This window comes from Elephas maximus, chromosome 10, assembly GCF_024166365.1.
Source record: "Elephas maximus indicus isolate mEleMax1 chromosome 10, mEleMax1 primary haplotype, whole genome shotgun sequence".
In the NCBI taxonomy this organism is placed as follows: domain Eukaryota; kingdom Metazoa; phylum Chordata; class Mammalia; order Proboscidea; family Elephantidae; genus Elephas; species Elephas maximus.
Genome location: NC_064828.1, coordinates 27,130,375 through 27,154,516, shown reverse-complemented (window position 1 = coordinate 27,154,516; position 24,142 = coordinate 27,130,375). Strand labels below are relative to the sequence as shown.

The following is a 24,142-nucleotide window of genomic DNA, read 5'->3' as shown; positions in this document are numbered from 1 at the left end:
TGTTGTGCTTGGGGTAGCTATGAGCTGGAGCTGACTTGGTGGCACCTAACGACAACAACATAGTTGGGTCAATTTCTTTTTTTCATCCATTACCAATCTCTGCCTTTTACATGGTGTATTTTGACCATTTTCATTTAATGAAATTTATTTGTTAGGGCTTACATCTTCCATTTTTTTGTTTGTTTTACGTTATATCCTCTGGTGCATATCTGTTTCCTTTTTCTTGCCTTCCTGTAAGTTACTTGGATATTTATTAAAATGTCCTTTTGTTTCAAATATAGGGTTTTGAATGCATGTCTTTGGACAGCATTTGTAGTGGTTCTCTAGATATTATATCTATGTAATTTATTAGAGCCCACTCGTGTTGTCATTTTTAGAGTTCAGGTGAAGCATACAAAGCTTACTTCTCTTTATGTCCCTTTACTCTCCACCATCAATAATATCATTGTCTTAAATATTTCCTCCACATACATTTCAAATCACATTGGATAGTGTTATAATTTTTCTTCAACCATTAAACATGATCTGGACAACTCAAGAGATGAGAGAAAATCTACTGTATGTGCCAGTATAATTCCTTTCCATGTTCTTCCTTCATTCCAGATGTTCCAAGATCCTTCTTTTATTCATTCCTTTCTGTTTATTCTTTTACCCATTCTTTTAGGGTTGGTAGGCTGGTGACAAATTACTTTTTCTTTACCTTATAATGTTATCATTTCTTCTTCTTCATGAAGGTATTTTAGTTCGGTATAGGATTCTGAGTTGACAGTCCTTTTCTTTCAGCACTTGAAATATGTTATGGCACTTTCTTCTGGCCAACATGGTTTTGATAGCAAAGCCATTGTCATTTGATTTTTTTTTCCTCTGTACTTAAAGTGCTGTTTCTCTTTTACTATTTTCAATTTTTTTTTTTCTTTAGTTATCAGAAGTTTGGCCATCATGTGTCTTGGTATGAATTTCTTTGGGTTTACCCTGTTTGAGAGTTGCTCAGGTCCTTGAATCTGTAGATGTATGGCTTTTGTTAAATTTGTGAACTTCTCAGCCATTATTTCAAGTGGTTTCAACTCTACCTTCATTCTTCTCTCCTTCTGGGACTCTGATGACACAAATGTTAGATCTTTTATTATAGTCCCACAGTTCCCTGAGGTCTGTTCATTTTCTGGAATTTTTTTTTTTTTTGAGGTTTTTTTGTATTTACAGAAAAAAACTGAGGATAGTAAGGAGTTGCTATATAACCACTTAGCTTCTGTGTTAATAAAATTTTACTTTGGTATGGTATACATGTCAAAAGTAATAAACTAACACTGATGTACTATTTTTGCCTACAATCTATAAAAAAATTGAATTTCTTTAGTTTATAGGTAATATATGTTTCTATTCCAGGATCCCATCTTGGGTACCACATTACCTTTAGCAATCACGTCTCCTTAGGCTTCTCTTGGCTATGACGGTTTCTCAGACTTCTTTGTTTTTGATGATTTAACAGTGTTCAGTCATAATGGTTAGATATTTTGTAAAATTTCTGTCAAGTGAAATTTGCAATGTGTTTTTATCATGATTAGGCCAGGGTTATGAATTTTGGGGGGAAGAATACTGGAGAAAAGTTGTCATTCTCATTACATCATATGGAGGGTGCATGTTATCAGCATAACTTATCACTATTGATGTTGACCTTGATTATCTGGCTGAGATAGTGTTAGTCGTTTTCTCCATTGTAAAATTAGTCTTTTTCCTACTTTCCATACTTTACTCTTACTATGGGGAGCTCACACTTAAGGAGTGAGGAGTTATGCTCCAGCTCCTTAAGGGCAGAATGTCCTGTTCATTTACTTTTAGTCTATTTTCTCTCAGATTATGTAATTTCTATTGTTCTATGTTCAATTCGGAAACCCTGGTGGTGTAGTGGTTAGGTGCTAGGGCTGCTAACCAAAAGGTCAGCAGTTCAAATCCAGCAGGTCTCCTTGGAAACTCTATGGGGCAGCTCTCCTCTGTCCTATAGGTTGCTATGAGTCAGAATCGACTCGATGGCAATGGGTTTTTATGTTCGATTCACAGTTCTTCTTTACCGCAATTCCTCCACTCTGCTTTTAAGCCTATCTGTTGAATTTATTTTTTTATTAATTTTTTTGGTTATTGCCAAAATTCCCACTTTGTTTTTCTTTGTATCTCCTATTTCTTTGCTGAGGATTTTTATTTTTTTCATTGGTTTCGAATATGTTCATAATTGCTCATTGAAGCATTTTTATGATGACTGCTTTAAAATATTTGTCAGATACTTCTAACATCTCTGTCACTTTGGTGTGGCATCTATTGTCCTTTTTCATTCATGGTAAGAGTTCCTGGTGATTTATATGATTAGTGATTTTTTTTCTTGAAATCTAGACATTTTGAGTATTATAAGAATGGACTTCATTTAAATGTTCCATTTTAGCTGATTTTTTTCTTATACCATTCTGGCAGGGGATTGGGGGGCTGGTGCCTTGTTACTGCAAGGTAGTGGTAGAAGCCAGGTTTCCCACATCGCTTCTGCTGATATCCAAGGTGGGGGGTTCCTTGGTACTGCTTGATGGCAGCTAAAGTTCTGACTCTCCACTAGTCCTCCACTGATACCTCTTAGACTGGGAGTAGTAGGAATGCCTTGTTACCTGCTCTGTGGCCTCCTATCACCCCATGGGAGTGAAGTGCTGGCTCCTTGCTTGGCCTTCTTTGACCCCATCACAGGATTTGGGGAGGGGGAGTTGGGCCTGGTACGAAGGGAAAGTAGAAGTCTAGGATCCCCACTTGTCCTCTGCTAACATGAGTAGGGTTGGCACCAAGTTTTTTTTTTTTTTTGGTGGAGTTTGGCTGGAGTACAGTGGTTACTGTCTAAAAGTTTTCTTTACTGCTAGGTTACCTCTTGCCTGGTCCTATGTATAGGGAGATTAGGTCTTCCTTCCTTCCTTCCTTCCTTCCTTCCTTCCTTCCTTCCTTCCTTCCTTCCTTCCTTCCTTCCTTCCTTCCTTCCTTCCTTCCTTCCTTCCTTCCTTCCTTCCTTCCTTCCTTCCTTCCTTCCTCCCTCCCTCCCTCCCTCCCTCCCTCCCTCCCTCCCTCCCTCCCTCCCTCCCTCCCTCCCTCCCTCCCTTCCTCCCTCCCTCCCTTCCTTCCTTCCCTCCTTCTTTCCCTCTTTCCTTTTCTCTCTATCCTTTTCCTTTCCTTTAATTCCTTCCCCTTCTCTTTCCTTCCTTTCCCCCACTGTCCCCCCATCCCCATTCTTTCTTAGTTTCTCTTACTCTCATTGACATTTCTGAATTTCTGGCTTTTTCACCTCCAAATCCAGTATACATAATCAAAAAGAAAACCCAGGGTGTTTACTACCAGGTCACTCTTTACTAGCTTATCTATTTTCTTCTCTCCAACTCTTGAGTATTATTGTTTCTTTTACAGAAAATGCCAATATTTTCAATGGTAATTAGGAGAAGAAATACAGAAGAAGAAAAAAATCTTCTTCCCTGTTTGTTTTTTATAGTAATATTACCTCTTTTTTATTCATTTTGAATATTTAACCATTTTTAAGCATATTCACTTCATGTCTTTTCCCAATAGTTTTTTTACTTACTTAAGAGGGGAAGGAGAGGTTAGTCTACTGTTTATTCTGTCTTCTAATTCTTGTTTATTGTAGGTATGCTCCCCACGTGTTTTGTGAGTTTGATCGTGAACTCAAATTTGGCAGATCTTCATGTGCAAAAATCCTGTGTGGCCAGTGTTAAGAGTATGGCCCACCAGAGAGTTTTTTGTCCTAGTTTTTCCAAATGCCCCAAGAATTTCATTGACCTCTGGAGTGAACTATATTTTATGCTGATTTTTTCAGATTTAAGTTCTTTCGACTATGCAGAAAGTATAAATCAAGCTCTGGATTCACATATGGAGAATCCTATGATTATAATTTCCAAGAATGAACAATTTTTCTATCCATATATTATTTTTTTTTATCCATAGACCAAATCAATTAGAACACATTTTTGGTCTTTTCTTTCTGCTGCTCAAAACAATCTTCTAAACCACACCTTCACTGAAGGAATAGGCTCTGAGGGTCCCCGGTTCAAGGGATCTAATTCTACTTCACACTCTTAAAGGAACAAACTTCCTCCCTAGTGGCCTATATCTTTTTCATTACCTGAAATCACTTCCGACCACCCTTTTTCTCCCAAAGGTTCTGCTCTTTCAGATGCCATAATATCATATGTTTATTTTAAAGAATGCTTCCAGAATTCATAGGTATTTTTCTAAACGTCAACATGGTCAATAATAGAAGTATAATCTTCTTCTAACCCTGAGATATCTTGTGGATATAAATTATGATAACATAAAAATACAATTTGTAAACTATAGAGTGATCATAAAATATAAATTTGATTTTGTTATCATCTTTTTCATATTCATCATATGATATGGAAACCCTGGTGGCTTAGTGGTTAAGTGCTACGGCTGCTAACCAAAGGGTCGGCAGTTTGAATCCACCAGGTGCTCCTTGGAAACTCTGTGGGGCAGTTCTGCTCAGTCCTATAGGGTCGCTATGAGTCGGAATCGACTCAACAGCACTGGGTTTTTTTTTGGGAGGGGTTCATATGATACTGTTGTATATTAATTTTTTCTTTCTTTTCGAATTCTATGTTTCAGAAAAGTATCAATGGAGCCTTAAAGAATAGTGAAGTGATAAAAGAACAAAGTGAACTAAGCATTGTTTAAATCCTATTACAATCTACCATTTATGTCACAGTATTTCAAAAGCATAACTTCATTTTGGGGTATGGGTTTCTCTTTCAAACACCAGAGTAAGATGATTGCTTCAAATTAAACTGTGATATCAGTTAAAATGATTACTGGTAAAAAAGTGTAAATTAAATACTATTCTGAAATTCTAAAAATATTGTTTAAATATGTTATATTACTTTAATATTTTGTACATTTTCATATTTATCATGTTGAGTGGAAGAAATATGAATTTGATAGAGGTATTAACTTTATAAGAAAAGAAAAATGTTTTATTAGTAGGAAATAATTCTAGTCTAATTCAAATAATTATTTTATAAGCACAAGATGGAGAGTCCCATTTTCTTGTTATCTAAGGTGGTTAGTTCTCAGTTATAAAAACAAATGCTATAAAAACACACAAAATGTATCCTATAATATTTCAGACATTACAGTAATTCACAAAAGACAGTGAAAAACGTAGACTTCTTCTTATAAAAAGTCAAAACAATGAACTTATACTTTTTGAGAGTTTCAAAAGTATATATTCTCACTTATGTTTTATTGGGTGGTGTTATGTATTGAATCATGTCCCCCCAAAACGTGCGTCAACTTGGTTAGGTCATGATTTCCAGTATTGTGTGGTTGTCCCCCATTTTGTGATCTAATGTAATTATGCTATGTGCCCTGTTTCCTAACCTCTATGATGTTAATGAGGCAGGATTAGAAGCAGTTATGTTAAAGAGGCAGAACATAGCTATAGTTTTAGGTTGTATCTTGAGTTAATCTCTTATGAGATATAAAAGAGACAAGTGAGCAGAGAGGAAAGCTACTTCATACCACCCAGGAAAGAAGAGCCAGGAACAGAGTGCACTCTTTGGACCTGGGATTCCCCCACTGAGAAACTTCTAGACCCAGGGGAATATTGACGACAAGGACCTTCCCCCAGAGACAACAGAGAGAGAGAAAGCCTTCCTCTAGAGCTAGTGCCCTGAATTCAGAATTCTAGCCCCCAGACTGTGAGATAATTAATTTCTTTTTGTTGAAGACATTTGTTTGTGCTAGTTCTGTTATAGCACCACTAGAAAATGTAGGCAGGTGGTGTGGATTATATGGCAGGACCTAGAAATCCATAAGTGAATACATAGAGCAAAGGCATGTATTTCGCAGTGTTGTCAAAAAAAACCCTCGATTTACATAGAGAGAGAGAACCATTTTTGCGTGTAGTCATTGAACCACTAACATTGAGTGGAAATTCTGAACTTCAATTTAATATGCAGAGACAAAGAAGCATTAATTTTGGGCCCAGATTTTTATATTTATTTGTAACATGGTGAAATATGTAGCATCCAAGTTTAAGTAGATGAATTTATATTTGGTTTCTGAGTACAGTTAATGAACTCACCAAAGCTATTCACTATTTATTACTTAAGTTTAGATAGTTTGTAGTGACAGTTCACATTCGGACAAATCCCATTCCTAGACACAAGAAATTATCTCCATTTATTTAATTTCTTAGTTGGAAACTAAGCAGTTTTAATAGGAAAGGATGTAAGAGGGTGTCTTTATTATGGTTATCATTATCATAAAGGAAAACCAAGAAACCTTTAGGAACTTACTTTTCGCCTCCTCAGTTTTTGTATTGCTGATATTACCTCCTTATTTCTTAATGTGTAGATCAAAGGGTTTAAGAGAGGGGTGAAAACAGTATAGAATATTGAGAGAAACTTATCCACTGGGAAGTTACAGAAAGGCCAGACATAGATGAAGATGCAGGGCCCAAAGAAGAGGGTCATCACCGTGACATGAGCAGTCAGGGTGGCCCAGGCCTTGGCCATGCCTACTGGGGATCGACATCTCATAGCGACCAGGATAACTGTGTAGGAGATGAGCAAAAGCACGAAAGAGCTCAAAGTCATTAGACCACTGTCTGAAAGCATCAGTATCTCAAGGGTATAGGTATCATTGCAGGCAAGTTTGATAACTAAGGGAAGGTCACAGAAAAAAATGTCCACATGATTTGGACCACAAAATGGAAGGTTTACTGTGAAGACCAGGTGGCTTACTGAGTGCAGAACCCCAATAAGCCAGGAGCCTATGACAAGACCTGCACACTTGTGTATACTCATGATGGCTGCATAGTGCAGGGGTCGACACATGGCTACATATCTGTCATATGCCATGGCCACAAGGAGCATCATTTCACCACCAGCAAAGACATGATGAAAGAATATTTGAGCCATGCATCCCTCAAAGGAGATGGTCCTGTGCTCCATGAGGAAGTCAACAATCATTCTGGGAGTGGCAAAAGTGGATAGACACACATCAATGAAGGAGAGATTGCTGAGCAGGAAGTACATGGTTGTGTGTAGTGCAGGTTCAGAGAAGACTATGAGCACAATAAGGAGGTTTCCTAGCACAAGGGATGAATAGGAGAGTGTGAAAAATGCAAAATAGAAAAGTTGTAGCTCTTGAGGACCTGAAAGACTGTGCAACACAATTTCAGTCACTCTTGAGTTATTTCCTTGGTCCATGATTTCAAGTTTCTGAGATCAGATCAGAAAATTCCTGTGAAGTGAAATGGAAATGGAAATAATATCATTGGATTTTGGGAGTAAGTGAGCAAAACCAGGCCTGGCACCAAATCTCACTCTATATGCTTATGTGCTATAGATTCTCACGTTGTTGCTGTGTGCCATTGAGTAGATTCAGACTCAGTGGACCTGGTAGCACAGAGTAGAACTGTCCCGTAGGGTTTCCTAGGCTGTAATCTTTACCAGATTAGATCACCAGGTCTTTTCACCCATGGAGCTGCTGGTGGGTTTGAATCGCCAACCTTTCAGTTAACAGCTGAGTGCTTAACCATTGCACCACCAGAGCTCCTTTAGATCCTCATAAGCATGCAAATACACATTGTCTGCAGTCATTTCTTTTGTAGTGATTCTGTATGCTTGGCTTTCACCTCTGCATCCTAGCATGATGGCTATGTCCTAAAACATACTACTTTGATACGTCACTTTCACTGCTATAAAATTCCTAATAAAGACGTCAATGAAGCTCTAGAGTCAGACTGAGAGATTTCTAATTCTGCGTTTTGTAATTGCTAGCAGTATGACCATGGAAAACTACATTATGTGTTTGTGCCTCAGTTCATGCAAATGTAAATCTGGGAATGATAATATATGCCTCATAGAATTGTTGTAAGGATTAAGAGTTATAAAATGTGAAATATATAAAATAGTACCAGGCCCACAGATATTAGGTACTATGCCTTTTTCCATCCAAGATGAAAACATTTTTATGTACAAATTAACACGGTAGACAAAATATCAAAGTGTTTATTCATCCTACTTAATAGACTATTTTATGCACTTTAGTGGCATGTAAATAAATTCAAGAATGTTAATATTTGAGTTCATATCATAATATATTTTTATCTTTTATTAGCCTTTCTTAATTTAGACTATTTGTAAAGTCATAATGGCCCTTCTTCACTAAATGGCTCTGAATTTGAATGAATTTAATATGTGATCTTCAAAATGAAGACCCAAAAAGGTCATATTAGAAGATATGATCAGCATGTCTTGATTATAATTTACATAAACACATTTTACAACTCTGAAGGAAAGGGAAATCATATCATTTCTGTTGTTTTTTTGTTTCTTTGCTTTTCAGAGCATATTGCACATAGATTGTATTCAATAATATTTGTAGATCTAAATGTATTTTTAATTTTCTATCGGTTAAGATAGAATTGTTTATATTTTGCAGGCTAATTATCTCTGTGTACTTTGGAGAAAACTGGAAAAAATTGTTTCTTAAGAGCCTCAGATCTTTTTTTTTTAATCTGAGAAAAAAAAAACAGCTCTATTTTGGTAAATTTTCCAGTTTTAACAGTATGAAAATTAATTTACTAAGATAATTATGGAGAAACTAAACAAGATGCAAAAATAAAACATCTGGATGCAACAACATAGCGATCTTGTCTTTAGAAATTGATCTCCAAAATCTTTTCATTGCACTTCTCTAACAGTAAACCTCCAAGATTCTGTAAGTTTGTTGTGCTGTGGGGGCTTGCGTGTTGCTGTGGTGCTGGAAGCTATGCCACCAGCACTGAAACACCAGCAATGGTCACCCATAGCGTACAGGTTTCAGGGGAGCTTCCAGGCTAAGACAGGCTACGAAGAATGGCCTGGCGGTCTACTTCTGAAAAGAATTAGCCATTAAAAACCTAATGAATAGCAGCAGAACATTGGCTGATATAGTGCCAGAAGATGAACCCCTCAGGTTGGAAGGCACTCAAAATATGACTGGGGAAGAGTTGCCTCCTTAAATAGAGTCAACCTTAAGGATGTGGATGGAGTCAAGCTTTAGGGACCTTCATTTGTTGATGCGGCAAGACTCAAAATGAGAAGAAACAGCTGCAAACATCAGTTAATAATTAGAACCTAGAATGTAAGAAGCATAAATCTAGGAAAATTAGAAATTGTCAAAAATGAAATGAAATGCATAAACATCAATATCCTAGGCATTAGTGAGCTGAAATGGACAAGTATTGGCTGGGAAAGACAAACTGAAGAGAAATGGTGCAGCATTCATAATCAAAAAGTATATTTCAAGATCTACCCTGAAGCAAAATGCTGTCAGTGATAGGATAACATCCATATGACTTCAAAGAACACCAGTTAATAATACTATCATTCAAATTTACTTACCAACCACTAAGACCAAAGATGAAGAAATTGAAGATTTTTACCAATTTCTGCACTCTGAAATTTATCAAACATGCAATCAGAATGCATTGATAATTACTGGTGATTGGAATGTAAAAGTTGGAAACAAGAAGGATGGATAGGTGGAAAGTATGGTCTCAGTGATAGAAATGATGCCAGAGATTGCATGGCTGAATTTTACAAGACCAAAGACTTCTTCATTGCAAATTCCTTTTTCATCAACATAAACGGCAACTATACACTTGGACTTTGCCAGGTGGAATATACAGGAATCATATCAACTACATCTGCAGAAAGAGACAATGAAAAAGCTCAGTATCATCAGTCTGAATAAGGCCAGGGGAGGACTGTGGAACAGGCCATCAATTTCTCATAGGCAAGTTCAAGGGGAAACTGAAGAAAATTAGAACAAGTCCACGAGAGTCAATGTATGAACTCGAGTATATCACACCTGAATTTAGAGACCATCTCAAGAATAGATTTGATCCATTGAACACTAATGACTGAAGACAAGTTCTGATATGACATCAAGGACATCATACATGAAGAAAGCAAGAGGTCATTACAAAGACAGGAAAGAAAGAAAAGACCAAAATGGATGTCAGAAGAGATCCTGAAACTTGCTCTTGAACATCTAGTAGCTAAAGCAAAAGCAAAAAATGAAGTAAAAGAACTCAATAGAAGATTTCAAAGGGCGGCTCAAGAAGACAAAGAAGGGTATTATAATGACATGTGCAAAGACCTGGAGCTAGAAAAACAAAAAGGAAGAACACCCTTGGCATTTCTCAAGCTGAAAGAACTAAAGAAAAAAATTCAAGTTTCGTGATGCAATATTGAAGGGTTCTATGGGGGAAATATTAAACAGTGCAGGAAGCCTTAAAATAAGATGGAAGAAATACACACAGTCACCATATCAAAATGAATTGGTAGACATTCAGCCATTTCAGGAGGAAGCATATGATCAGGAACCACTGGTACTGAGGGAAGAAGCCCAAGCTACACTGAAGGCACAGGCAAAAACAAGGCTCCAGGAATTGACAGAATACCAATGAGATGTTTCATCAAAGGGATGCAGCACTGGAAGTACTCATTAGTCTATGCCAAGAAATTTGGAAGACAGCTACCTGGCCAACCAACTGGAAGAAATTTGTATTTAAGCCTATGCTCAAGGGTGTATATTATGCAAATTATCTGAAAAGCTGCACTATACGAAGAAGAACAGGGTATGAGGATTGGAGGAAGACACATGAACACCCTGAGATATGCAGATGGTACAACATTGCTTGCTGAAAGTGAAAAGGGTTTGAAGTAGTCCCTGATGAAGATCAAGACCACAGCCTTCATTATGGATTCCACCTAAACATAAAGAAAAAAAAAATCCTCACAACTGCTCCAATAAGCAATATCAAGATAAATGGAAAAAAAAAATGGAAGTTAAGACCTTTTTTGTGTGTGCTTTAAGTGAAAGTTTACAAATCAAGTCAGTCTCTCACACAAAAACTAATATACACCCTGCTACATACTCCCAATTGCTCTCCCCCTAATGAGACAGCCTGCTCCCTCCACTCTCTCTTTTCCTGTCCTTTTCTCCAGCTTCTAACTCCCTCTACCCTCTCATCTCCCTTCCAGGGAGGAGATGCCAACATAGTCTCAAGTGTCCACCTGATCCAAGAAGCTCACTCCTTGCCAGCACCCCTCTCCATCCCATTGTCTAGTCCAATCCCTGTCTGAAGAGTTGGCTTTGGGAATGGTTCCTGTCCTGGGTTAACAGAAGGTCTGGGGGCCATGACCACTGGGGTCCTTCTAGTCTCAGTCAGACCATCAAGTCTGGTCGTTTTATGAGAACTTGGGGTCTGCATCCCACTGCTCCCTCAGGGGTTCTCTGTTGTGTTCCCTGTCAGGGCAGTCATCGGTTGTAGCCAGGCACCATCTCGTTCTTCTGGTCTCAGGCTGATGTAGTCTCTGGTTTATGTGGCCCCTTCTGTCTCTTGGGCTCGTAATTACCTTGTGTCCTTGGTGTTCTTCATTCTGCTTTGATCCAGGTGGGTTGAGACCAATTGGTGCATCTTAGATGGCCGCTTACTAGAGTTTAGGACCCCAGACTCCACTCTCCAAAGTGAGATGCAGAATGTTTTCGTAATAGATTTTATTATGCCAATTGACATAGATGTCCCCTGAAACCATGGTCCCCAGACCCCTGCCTCTGCTACGCTGGCCTTTGAAGCATTCAGTTTAATCAGGAAACTTCTTTGTTTTTGGTTTAGTCCAGTTGTGCTGACCTCGCCTGTATTGTGTGTTGTCTTTCCCTTCACCTAGAGTAGTTCTTATCTCCTGTCTAATTAGTGAAAACTCCTCTCCCACTCTCTGCCCCTCCCCTTCTTGTAACCATAAAAGAATATTTTCTTCTCTGTTTAAAATGTTTCTCAAGTTCTTATAATAGTGGCCTTATTCAATCTTTGTCCTTTTGCCACTGACTGATTTCACTCAGCATAATGCCTTCCAGATTACTCCACGTTATGAAATGTTTCACAGGTTCATCACTGTTCTTTATGGATGCATAGTATTCCACTGTGTGAATATACCATAATTTATTTATCCATTCATCCATTGATGGGCACCTTGGTTCCTTCCATCTTTCTGCTATTGTAAAAAGTGCTGCAGTGAACATGGGTGTGCATATATCTGTTTGTGTAAAGGCTCTTATTTCTCTAGGATATATTCCAAGGAGTGGGATTACTGTGGTAGTTCTATTTCTAGATTTTTAAGGAAGTGACAAATCGATTTCCAAAGTGACTGTACCATTTTTCATTCCCACCAGCAGTGTATAAGAGTTCCAATCTCTCTACAAGCTCTCCAGCATTTACTATTTTGTGTTTTTTGGATTAATGCCATCCTTGTTGGAGTGAGATGGAATCTCACTGTAGTTTTGATTTGCATTTTTCTAATGGCTAGTGATTGTGAGCATTTCCTCACGTATCTGTTAGCTACCTGAATGTCTTCTTTAGTGAAGTGTCTGTTCATATCTTTTGCCCATTGTTTAATTGGGTTGTCTTTTTGCAGTCGAGTTTCTGCAGTGTCATGTAGATTTTAGAGATCAGGGGCTGATCAGAAATGTCATAGCTAAACACTTTTTCCCAGTCTGTAGAAAATCTTTTTACTCTTTTGGTGAAGTTTTTAAATGTGCATAGCTGTTTGATTTTTAAGAGCTCCCAGTTATCTAGTTTTTCTTCTGCATTGTTAGGAATGTTTTGTATACTGTTTATGCCATGTATTAGGGCTAATGCCCCTATTTTTTCTTCCATGATCTTTACCGTTTTAGATTTTATGTTTAGGTCTTTGATTCATTTTGAGTTAATTTTTATGCATGGTGTGATGTATGGGTCTCGTTTCATTTTTTTGCAGATGGATATTGAGTTATGCCAGCACCATTTATTAAAAAGACTGTGTTTTCCCCATTTAACAGCTTTGGGACCTTTGTCAAATATCATCTGCTCATATGTGGGTGGATTTATGTCTGGATTCTCAATTTGTCCCATTGGTCTATGTATTTGTTTTTGTACCTGTACCAGGCTGTTCTGAGTACTGTGGCGGTATAATAGGTTCTAAAATCAGGTAGAGTAAGTAAGGCCTCCCACTTTGTTCTTCTCTTTCAGTAATGCTTTACTTATCCAGGGCCTCTTTCTCTTCCACATGAAGTTGGTGATTTGTTTCTCCATCTCATTAAAAAATATCATAGAAATTTGGATCAGAATTTCATTAAATCCATGATTGGTTTTGGTAGAATAGACTTTTTTATAATGCTAAGCCTTCCTATCCATGAGCAAGGTACGTTTTTCCACTTCTGTAGGTCTCTTTTGGTTTCTTGCAGAAGTGTACTGTAGTTTTCTTTGTATAAATCTTTTACATCTCTGGTAAGATTTATTCCTAAGTATTTTATCTTCTTGGGGGCTACTGTAAATGGTATTGATTTGGTGATTTCCTCTTTGATGTTCTTTTTGTTCATGTAGAGGAATCCAACTGATTTTTGTATGTTTATCTTGTATCCTGATAATCTGCTGAACTCTTCTATTAGTTTCAGTAGGTTTGTTGAGGATTTCTTAGGGTTTTCTGTACATGAGATCATGTCATCTGTAAATAGAGATACTTTTACTTCTTCCTTGACAATTTGCATGCCCTTTATTTCTTTATCTAGCCTAATTGCTCTGGCTAGGACCTCCAGCACAATGTTGAATAAGAGCAGTGATAAAGGGCATCCTTGTCTGGTTCCAGATCTCAAGGGGAATGCTTTCAGGCTCTCTCTGTTTAGCATGATGTGGGCTAATGGCTTTGAACAAAAGCCCTTTACTATGTTGAGGAATTTTAATTCTATTCCTATTTGGCTGAGAGTTTTTGTTATGAATGGGTATTAAACCTTGTCAAATGCTTTTTCTGCATCAATTGATAAAATCAAGTGATTCTTGTCTTTTGTTTTATCTATATGACGGATTACATTAATTGTGTTTCTAATGTTGAACCATCCCTGCATACGTGGTATGAATCCCATTTGGTTATGGTGAATTATTTTTTTGATATATTCTTGAATTCTTTTGGCTAGAATTTTGTTGAGGATTTTTGCACCTTTGTTCATGAGGGATATAGGTCCGTAATTTTCTTTTTTTTTTGTGATGTCTTTACCCGGTTTTGGTATCAGGGATATGGTGGCTACATAGAATGAGTTAGGTAGAATTCTATTATTTTCTATGCTCTGAAATACCTTTAGTAGTAGTAGTGTTAACTCTTCTCTGAAAGTTTGCTAGAACTCTTCAGTGAAGCCGTCTGGGCCAGAGGGTTTTTTTGTTGGCAGTTTTTTGATTACCTTTTCAATCTCTTCTTTTGTTATGGGCCTATTTAGTTGTTCTACCTGTTTGTGTTAGTTTATGTAGGAAGTGTGTTTCAAGGAATTCATCTATTTCTTCTAGGTTTTCAAATTTGTTTGAGTACAATTTTTCATAGTAATCTGATATGATTCTTTTCATCTCAGTTGGGGCTGTTTTAATATAGCCCATCTCATTTCTTATTTGGGTTATTTGCTTCCTCTCCTGTTTTTCTTTTGTAAGTTTGTAAGTTCGTCAATTTTGTTGACTTTTTCAAAGAACTAGCTTTAAAAACTTTATAATTCTTTCAATTGTTTTCCTGTTTTCTATTTCATTTAGTTCTGCTCTAATTTTTATTATTTGTTTTCTTCTGGTGACTGTGGGTTTCTTTTGTTTTTCTCTTTCTATTTGTTCATGTTTTAGGGATAATTCTTTGATTTTGGCATTTTCCTCTTTTTGGAGTGTGCATTTATTGATATAAATTCACCTCTGAGCACTGCTTTCTCTGTGTCCCAAAGGTTCTTATAGGAAGTGTTTTCATTTTCATGGGATTCTATGAATTTCTTTATTCCATCCTGAATGTCTGCTATAATCCAGTCTTTTTTGAGCAGGATATTGATCAGTGTCCAAGTGTTTGATTTCGTTTCTCTGCTTTTTCTGTTATTGATGTCCACTTTTATGGCCTTATGGTCAGAGAAGATGGTTTATAATATTTCAATATTTTGGATTCTGCTAAGGCTTGCTTTATGACCTAATATGTGGTCTATTCTAGAGAATGTTCCATGTGCACTAGAAAAGAAAGTATACTTGGTTGCTGTTGGTGCAGTGTTCTGTATATGTCTATGAGATCAAGTTGGTTGATTGTGGCATTTAGATCATCCATGTCTTTACTGAGCTTCTTTTTGGGTGTCCTGTCCTCCACCAAAAGTGGTGTGTTGAAGTCTCCTACTATTATTGTGGAGCTGTCTACCTCACTTTTCAATGCTGATAGAGTTTGTTTTATGTATCTTGCAGCCCTGTCATTGGGTGCATAAATATTTAATATGGTTATATCTTCTCAGTGTATTGTCCCTTTTTCACTATATAGTGTCCTTCCTTATCCTTTGTGATGGATTTAACTTTAATGTCTATTTTGTCAGAAATTAGTATTGCCACTCCTGCTCTTTTTGGATTGTTGTTTGCTTGACATATTTTTTCCATCCTTTGAGTTTTAGTTTGTTTGTGTCTCTCAGTCTAAGGTGTGTCTCTTGTAGGCAGCATATAGATGGATCTTGCTTTTTAATCCATTCTGCCACTCTGTCTCTTTTTTGGTGCATTTAGTCCATTTACATTCAGGGTAATTATGGATAGGTATGAATTTAGTGCTATCATTTTGATGTCTTTTTTGTGCGTTGTTGACAGTTTCTTTTTCCCACTTAATTTTATGTGCTGAGTAGATTATCTTTATATATTGTCCTTTCCTCGTGTTCATTGTTGATTTTGTTTCTGCTGAGACTCTGTTTTTTTCTTGTATTTTATTTTGATGTGTAGGATAGCTTGTCTCCTTTGTGGTTACCTTATTATTTACCCCTATTTTTCCGAATTTAAACCTAAATTTTATTTCTTTGTATTGCCTTGTCTTACTCTCTGTATAGAAGATCTATAACTACATTTCTTAATTCCTCTTTATGGTTTTAATGTTGTCCTTTTTTACATAATAACATCACTGTTACCCTGTTTTGAGCTTGTTTTATCTTTATTTAATTTTGTGATTTCCCCATCTGGGTTGACTTCTGATTGCTTTGCCCAGTGTTCTAGTCTTGGGTCGATACCTGATATTATTACTTTTCTAAGCAACGAGCTCCCTTTAGTATTTATTGTAGTTTTGGTTTGGTGCTTATGAATTCCCAAAACTTCTGTTTATCTCCAAATGTCCTAATTTTTCCTTCATATTTGAGAGACAGTTTTGCCTGATATCAGATACTTGGCTGGAAATTTTTTTCCTTCAATTTTTTATATAAATCATCCCATTGCCTTCTTGCCTGCATGGTTTCTGCCAAGTAGTCTGAGCTTATTCTTATTGGCTCTCCTTTGTAGGTGACTTTTTGTTTATCCCTAGCTGCTCTTATAATTGTCTCTTTATCTTTGGTTTTGGCAAGTTTGATTATAATATGTCTTGGTGACTTTCTTTTAAAATCTACCTTACGTGGAGGTCGATCAGCATCTTGAATAGATATGTTCTCATCTTTCACGATAACAGGGAAGTTTTCTGCCAAAAAATCTTCAACAACTTTCTCTGTATTTTCTTTTATCCCTCCTTGTTCTGTTACTGCAATCACTTGTAGGTTATTTCTCTTGATAGAGTGCAACATGATTCTTAAGTTTTCTTCATTTTTTATAAAATTATTTTATCTGATTTTTCTTCAAATATATTAGTGCCAAGTGCTTTACCTTGAAGTTAGAAATTCTGCCTTCCATTTGCTCAATTCGGTTCCTCTGACTTTCTATTGAGTTGTCTACTTCTGTAACTTTATTGTTAATCTTTTGAATTTCTGATTGCTGTCTGTCTATGGATTTTTCCAGCTTATTAAATTTTTCATTATGTTCCTGAATAACCTTTTTAATTTCTTCAAATGCTTTATCTGTGTGTTCCTTGGCTTGTTGTGCATATTGCCTCATTTCCTTCTTGATGTCTCGAAGGGTTCTGTATAGTAATCTTTTGTATTCTGCCTCTGGTAATTTCAGGGACACACTATCATCTAGAAGATCCCTTGATCCTTCGTTTCGAGAGCTTGTAGAAGAGATCATAGTCTGTTTCCCTATGTGACTTGATATTGGCTATTTTCTCTGAGCCATCTATAAGCTATTGTATTAGTTTATTTTATATTTGCTTACTGTGTCATAGCTTCTTGCTTTGTTTTCTTTTTTAAATATGCCTGTGTGGGTTCCTTGAGTGAGCTAGCTTGATTATTTTCACCTTTGGAACTCTGAAATCCTGTCCCCAGATGGCTAGAGCCATTATCAGGTGTGTCAGTCTAGGAGTCTATTCAGTTTTCTTGTATGAATTCAGCTCAGGTGTCTAGGTAGCTGATCATCAAGTGTGTGGTACAGGCTCTGTACTAGAGTCTTAGAGGGACAGAGGTGATTGGTTTATGTACCAGTATCTGGTTGTGGCAGGGTGTCACACTATGAACAAGGCAGGAGGCTGAGAATAGTCCCCCACATGCCTCTGAGAAAAGCGTGTCCCTGTTCTCTAGAGCACACAGGTTGAAGAGTTCTGCAGACAGACTATGGGAACCCAATATTTTTGGTTGTAAGGACTGGGAGGTACCAGTTACCCTTGGAACCCTGTTGTGGGTGGCTCCATGACCTGTGTGGAGCCACCAGTCCTTAGGCCCCTGATGTGGGTAGTTGAGAACCATGTTTAATAGACAAAGCAATGCCAAATATCAAACACCCAACTCTCTGCTGCACAACCGAAATGGTTGGAGTCTGCCAACAAGGGCCTATTCTCCTGAAATAGGCTCACACAGGGCCACGCAGAGTGGAAACGTACTCAAACTCCATGGACCATTTATATCTGGACAGGAGCCGCTGCTGTTCTAGGCTTCCCCAGTTAGTGGAGCTGGCAAATTATCTTTTCCTCCAATTGCAAATTTATTCCTTCTCCATCGCTGGGTGGATGGCTCTAGGTGCTCAGCAAGTCCAATCTCAGGCCCGGGGAAATCAGCCACTGAACCTGGCTCGTGATTGGGGGTGGGGGGCGTGGTAAAATATACTCAAGTACTTAGCTTTTGCCGAGAGCACAGTTCTTCTCTGATTCTTGAGGTGTGAGTAGGCTATGTGCCTATGTAGCTGGCTGCTTGACCTTGAGGAAACTACGACACAGTGCTAGTACCAGTATGCCACCGCTCCTCTGGGAATGGTGCCTGAGGGATCCCTGCATTTCAGGTCCGGTAATTCCTCTCTGCTTCTGAACCCTCTCTTCCTCCCCCTGCCCCTCAGTTTTCTAAGCTTCCCTTTGATGTTCAGGGCTCCTAGCTTGTCATATACTCGTTTCACTTGCTTTTTTGGGCCTTTGTTGAAAAAGGGCTTGCAGAAGCCTCTGTCTATTCTGCCATCTTCGCTCCTCCTCCCAAGACTTTTATTTTACTTGGGTCCACAATCAACACCCACGGAAACAGCGGTCAGGAAGTCAAACAACTCATTGCATCTGGCAAATCTGTTGCAAAAGTCCTCTTTAAAGTGTTGGAAAGCAAAGATTTCACCTTGAAGACTAAGGTTTGCCTGACCAAGGCAATAGTGTTTTCAATTGCTTCATATGAAAGTGAAAACTGGACAATGAATAAGGAAGACTTAAGAAGAATTGACCCCTTTGAATTGTGGTGTTGGCAAAGAATATTGAATATACCATGGAATGCCAAAAGAACAAACAAGTCTTTCTGGGAAGAAGTACAACTAAATGATCCTTAGAGGCAAGGATGGCAAGACTATATCTCACATACTTTGGACTTGATATCGGAAGGGATCAGTCCCTGGAAAAGGACATCATGCTTGGTAAGTTAGAGGGCCAAAGAAGAAGACTCTCAATGAGATGGATTGACACAGTGGCTGCAACAATGGGCTCAAGCATAGCAACGATTGTGAGGATGGTGCGGGACTCGGCAGTGTTTCATTCTGTGGTACAGGATCACTATGAGTTGGAATGGACTCAGTGGCACCTAACAACAGCAATAACAGCAAAAGGCTATGACCAGTTATATTCATTTACCTATAAATTATATACGTATACATATTCACTAAAACATTACATACAGTATAATTGAAATTTTAGAAAGAATATTTCATAAATATCAAGAGAGCTAGTAATGTTTTTCTCACATTAAAGAGGCTTACCTGCTGGGATACATCTGTGTACCCTGCTTTGGATTCTATTGACCAAGAAATGGAAGTGTCTCAATTTCTGGAGAAAAATTTCAAAAAAGCCTGACTTGGGAGAGAGTTAAGTCATTGCATGCAGCACTCTGTTTTTGGAAGAGAAGACAGGAAGTCATTGTAGAGCAGTAAGGTGTTTTCCCTAGGTTCCCTGGGTGGTGAAAATGGTTAAGCACTTGACTACTACCCTAACGGTTGGCTGTTTGAACCACATAGAAGCTCCTCAGAAGACAGACTTGGCATTCTGCTTCCAAAGAGTAGCAACCTTGAAAACCCTATGGATCTGTTCTACTCGGCACACATGAGGTCACCAAGAGTTAGAACTGACTCAACAGTAGCTAACAACAACTTCAAAGGTGCTTGCTCACCTTGGTCAAAATAGTCAAGATGGTAAATTCTATCTTTTGTCCCTACTTTCCTTTCTTCACCAAAAGTCCGTTCATTGCCCCCCTTGCAACTGTGTCCTTTGAGGATTCCAAGGTCATCAGGCCACTTTCTCCAGACAGCTAGTGAAACCTGCAGTCAGATAAAGTAAACATTCTTAACTGTTCAAAACTTTGTTTGTTTACCTGGAATTTAAGAAAAGCCCTACAGGGATCTGAAACTCAGTTGCTAAAATCACCTCCATAGATATTTCTTTTTACTGTTGCAACAGTGCATGCATACATAGAAAACCTTTCACAAGCCTATGCCAGTGTTAACAGTGATTATCTCTGGGTGAGAATCATTCTGTATACCTTTCTGTATTTTCTGAGTTATTTGTTTTTCTATGATAAGTGTGTATTATCTTTTATATCAAGGAGCTCTGTTGGTGCAGCAGTTAAGCACTCAGCTGCTAACAGATAGTTTGGCAGTTCAAACCAGCTTTTCCAAAGTAGGAAAGACCTGGTGATCTGCTTCTGTAAAGGTTACAGACTAGGAAACCCTATAAGGCAGTTTTAATCTATCCTACAGTGAGGCTATGATTCAGAATTGAATCAGGGCACACAACATTTATTTTAAATCAGATTTAACAGACCAAAAAAAAAAAAAAAGTAAGGTTGTTTCGAATTAATATACTCTGTTTTTTCTTTTAATTTAGAAAAATAAAATATAACATGATAAAATTAAAAATTATCTGATTAAAACACACACATATGTATATATACACATAAAAACACATACATATGCTTACATATATAGCTTTTATTCCTCTGTGTTCTACTTAAAGGATATATATATCATTGTCATAGAGTACATATTGATTTATAACCTGCCACTCAACAATTTCATAAACATTTTTCCATGTCATTAGAGCACTTTTATGTCAACTTTTTTTAAAAATGTATTTTTGATATTTTATTATATAATCCCAGAAACCCAGTGCCGTCGAGTCGATTTTATTATATGGTTGGATTCAATTTTCCCTATTATTATCTAATAGCTGTATTTTTAGCTAAAACTTTATGGATGTATATAATTATTTATTTAGAACATATCATTATAAGTATACACTTCAGAAACTTTCTGTTCATTATACCACAACTCTTCACACTAAATTGATGTATGAGTATGCCTGTTTGGAGCCATCGCTGGAGCTAGGACTGCTGCCAGCCCCTCTAAACTATGGCGGTTACTCAAAAAGAACAAGGAATTCTACAAGGCTAACAAGGTTCTCATAGGTCACAATCCTGGAGAGAAGAGAAACAGTCACTCAGGATCCATATATCAAATATCTTGGTGAGGCTTTGACCCTAAGCCAAGGTTTAACCTTGTTTGACCCTTGGACCAATCACAGTCTGGAAGATCATAACTGGCCAGTCTTGGATCACTTGCTTATTCCTATGGCCAGAGAAACCTGCCCCTCCATGTCCCAACTGATGTGATGGAATCTCATAAGGGGTCATAGTTTTGTCCCAAGGAAAACAGTGAAAGAGAACAGAGTAACTTCCACCTTCTGACTTGGAACATTTGCCCAGGAGCCATGATTCACCTAGGTGTGACTCGAGGCATTTTACCTGTACCATTTAAGAGAGCAAGTTGGCAAGACAGCGTGTCACATTTTTTAACTTTATTTATTTGCTACATGAAAGTGCATCTGATTGATGTTTCAATGATTATTAATAGAGGTGGCCATTTATTCTTTCATGAATTGGACATTTGTATTTTTTTTCTCCTCAATTGCCTGTCCATGTCCTTTGACCATTTTCTATTGGGCCCTCCATCTACTTATTAGTCACTTAAAAAGACACATTACCTATGAAGGTATTATCTTTTTTTACAGGTATTCCACAAATATTTTAATTTACTATTTTCCTTTTAATTTTATGTCAAATTTTCTATAAAATTATTTAAAATATTTTAACAAATTTAGATCTGTTATTTTCACAAATGGTTTCTGCCTTTGTTGTCCAGCTTAAAAAGCCTTTGCCTACCAAGGTAGATTCATTATTTAAAAAAGTATAGTGAAAATGATTATAAATTGATAAATTCAGTTTTGAAACAAAACTTAAAACAATGGTGACTATAGGAAATGTATATTGAGTGAGTTCTTAACAGTGAATGTTTGAGAGAGCTCATCTTCAAATTCCACCTTTACTGGACAAATGAAAGTTCCAGTGTTGGATGAGGTTGGTTATGAAGGATGCCATTTCTATGCTAATCAAAGCCTTATGCTAAAAGAGAAAAAATTCTAAACTCACTCCACAAAATTTCAAATTTCATCTAGCTGATACTTGTGCCTGGTATCTGACTAAGAAGCCTTATAAACAGGCTGAACTTTCTTGCATGTCCCTTGTAATTGGCCATATATTAACTTTAACTTTAATCCCCTAAAATAAACCAAGCCTTAATAAAAGGAGTTAGCAGAGAAAGATGGAGTACCATGAGTTCCATCGATCAGATGAAAGTCCAGGATATTTTTATTATCCAAGGGACATACAAAAACCAATCAAGCCGGGAGGTGGAGCCAAGATGGCGGAATAGACAGATGCTTCCGTCAAGCCCTCTTTACAAAAAAGACCTGAAAAAAAACAAGTGAAACGAGTATATTTGTGACAAGGTAGGAGCCCAGAGCATCAAAGGCAAGCTTAGACAACGAACTGAGGGGTGGGGGAAGGAAGAAACTGTTCAGAAGCGGAGAGGAGTTACTGGACCTGAATCATGGGGAACCCTCAGGCACCATTCCCGGAGTGGCAGCAGCGGCTGCGGTGGGCTGGTCCTAGCGTTTGGCCTCAGTTTCCTCAGGGAGAAGCAGCCAGACACACAGCCCACTCACACCTCTGGAACCTGAGGAGAAGGGTGCTCTCAGCAAAAGCTAAGTACTCGTGTACATTTAGCCACACCCCCCCACCTCCAAGCTGGCTTCAGCAGCTGAATCCCTGGGCCTGAGATAGACACTGGTGAGCACCTGGAGCTGTCCTCCTGGTTGGGGAAGGAAAAAAAATTGCAACTGGGGGGAAAAGATAATTTGGTAGCTCCATTAACTGGGGGAGCTCAGGACAGAAGTGGCTCCTGTCCAGGCATAAACCGTCTGTGGACCTTGAGCACATTTCCCTCTGCATGGACCTGTGTGGGCCTCTTTCAGGAGAGTAGGCCCTTGTTGGCAAACTCCAACCATTTCAGCGGTGCAGTGGAGAGGTGGGTGTTTGACATTTGACATTGCTTTGCCTATTAAACAAGGTCCTCACCTACCCACATCAGGGACCTAAGGACTGGAGGCTCCACTTGGGTTGCCCAGCCACCTGCAACAGGGGTCCAGGGATAACTGGTACCTCCCAGTCATTACAACTAAAAACTTTGGGTGCCCATGGTCCCTCTGCAGAGCCCACCCACCAACTTGCTCTAGGGAAGAGAGACGCTTTTTCCTCAGAGATATTTGGGGGTCGGTTCTCAGCCCCCTGCCTTGTTCAGAGCGTGACCCCCTGCTGCAATCAGATATGCGTATATAAGCCAATCACCCCTGCCCCTCTAGGACTGGAGGACAGAGCCTGTGCCACACTCTTGATATCAGCTACCTGGAAACCTGAGCTGAATTCATACAAGAAAGCTGAATGGACTCCTAGACTGATATACCTGATAACAGCTTTAGCCAGCTGGGGACAGGACACCAGAGCTCCAAAGGCAAGAATAATCAAGTGAGCTCACTTAAGCAACCCATAGGGGTATACCAAAACAAAACAAAGCAAGCAGCTACAACACAGTAAGCAAGCATAAACTAATATAATAACTTAAAAATGGCTGAAGACAACAGTCAATATCAAGTCACATAAAGAAACAGGCCATGATCACCTCAACAGGCTCTCAAAACAAAAAAAACGAGGGATCTTTTAGATGAAAGTGCATTTCTGGAATTACTAGATGCAGAATACAAAAGTTTAATATACAGAACCCTTCAAGACATCAGGAAGGGAATGAGGCAATATGCAGAAGAAGCCAAGGAACACACAGATAAAGCAACTGAAGAAATCAGAAAGATTATTCAGGAACATAACGAAAAGTTTAAGAAGCTGAAAAAAACCCATAGACAGACGGCAATCAGAAATTCAGAAGATTAACAATAAAATTACAGAATTAGATAACTCAATAGAAAGTCAGAGGAGCAGAATTGAGCAAGTAGAAGCTAGAATTTCTGAACGTGAAGATAAATCACTTAGCACTAATATATTTGAAGAAAAATCACTTAAAAGAATTTTAAAAAATGAAGAAAACTTAAGAATCATGTGAGACTCTATCAAGAGAAATAACCTGTGAATTATTGGAGTACCAGAACAGGGAGGGATAACAAAATACAGAGAAAATTGTTGAGGATTTGTTGGCAGAAAACTTCCATGATATTGTGAAAGATTAGAAGATATCTACCCAAGGTGCTCATCGAACTCCACATAAGGTAGATCTTAAAAAAAAGTCACCAAGACATATTATAATCAAGCTTGC

The 24,142-nt window shown here is 38.0% G+C and overlaps 1 protein-coding gene across 1 annotated transcript; it reads right to left on the bottom strand.

Moving 5' to 3' along the window:
- Window positions 1-6,335: 6,335 nt before the first annotated feature.
- Window positions 6,336-7,262, bottom strand: LOC126084590 (olfactory receptor 4K15-like). Its single transcript, XM_049899185.1, has one exon. The coding sequence runs from the start codon at window positions 7,260-7,262 to the stop codon at window positions 6,336-6,338; it is 927 nt and encodes a 308-aa protein (XP_049755142.1).
- Between the last annotated feature and the right edge of the window lie 16,880 nt (window positions 7,263-24,142).

What these genes read in the sequence shown, in the direction of transcription:
- LOC126084590 (XM_049899185.1), bottom strand. Translation starts at nt 7,262, where the DNA reads ATGGACCAAGGAAATAACTCAAGAGTGACTGAAATTGTGTTGCACAGT.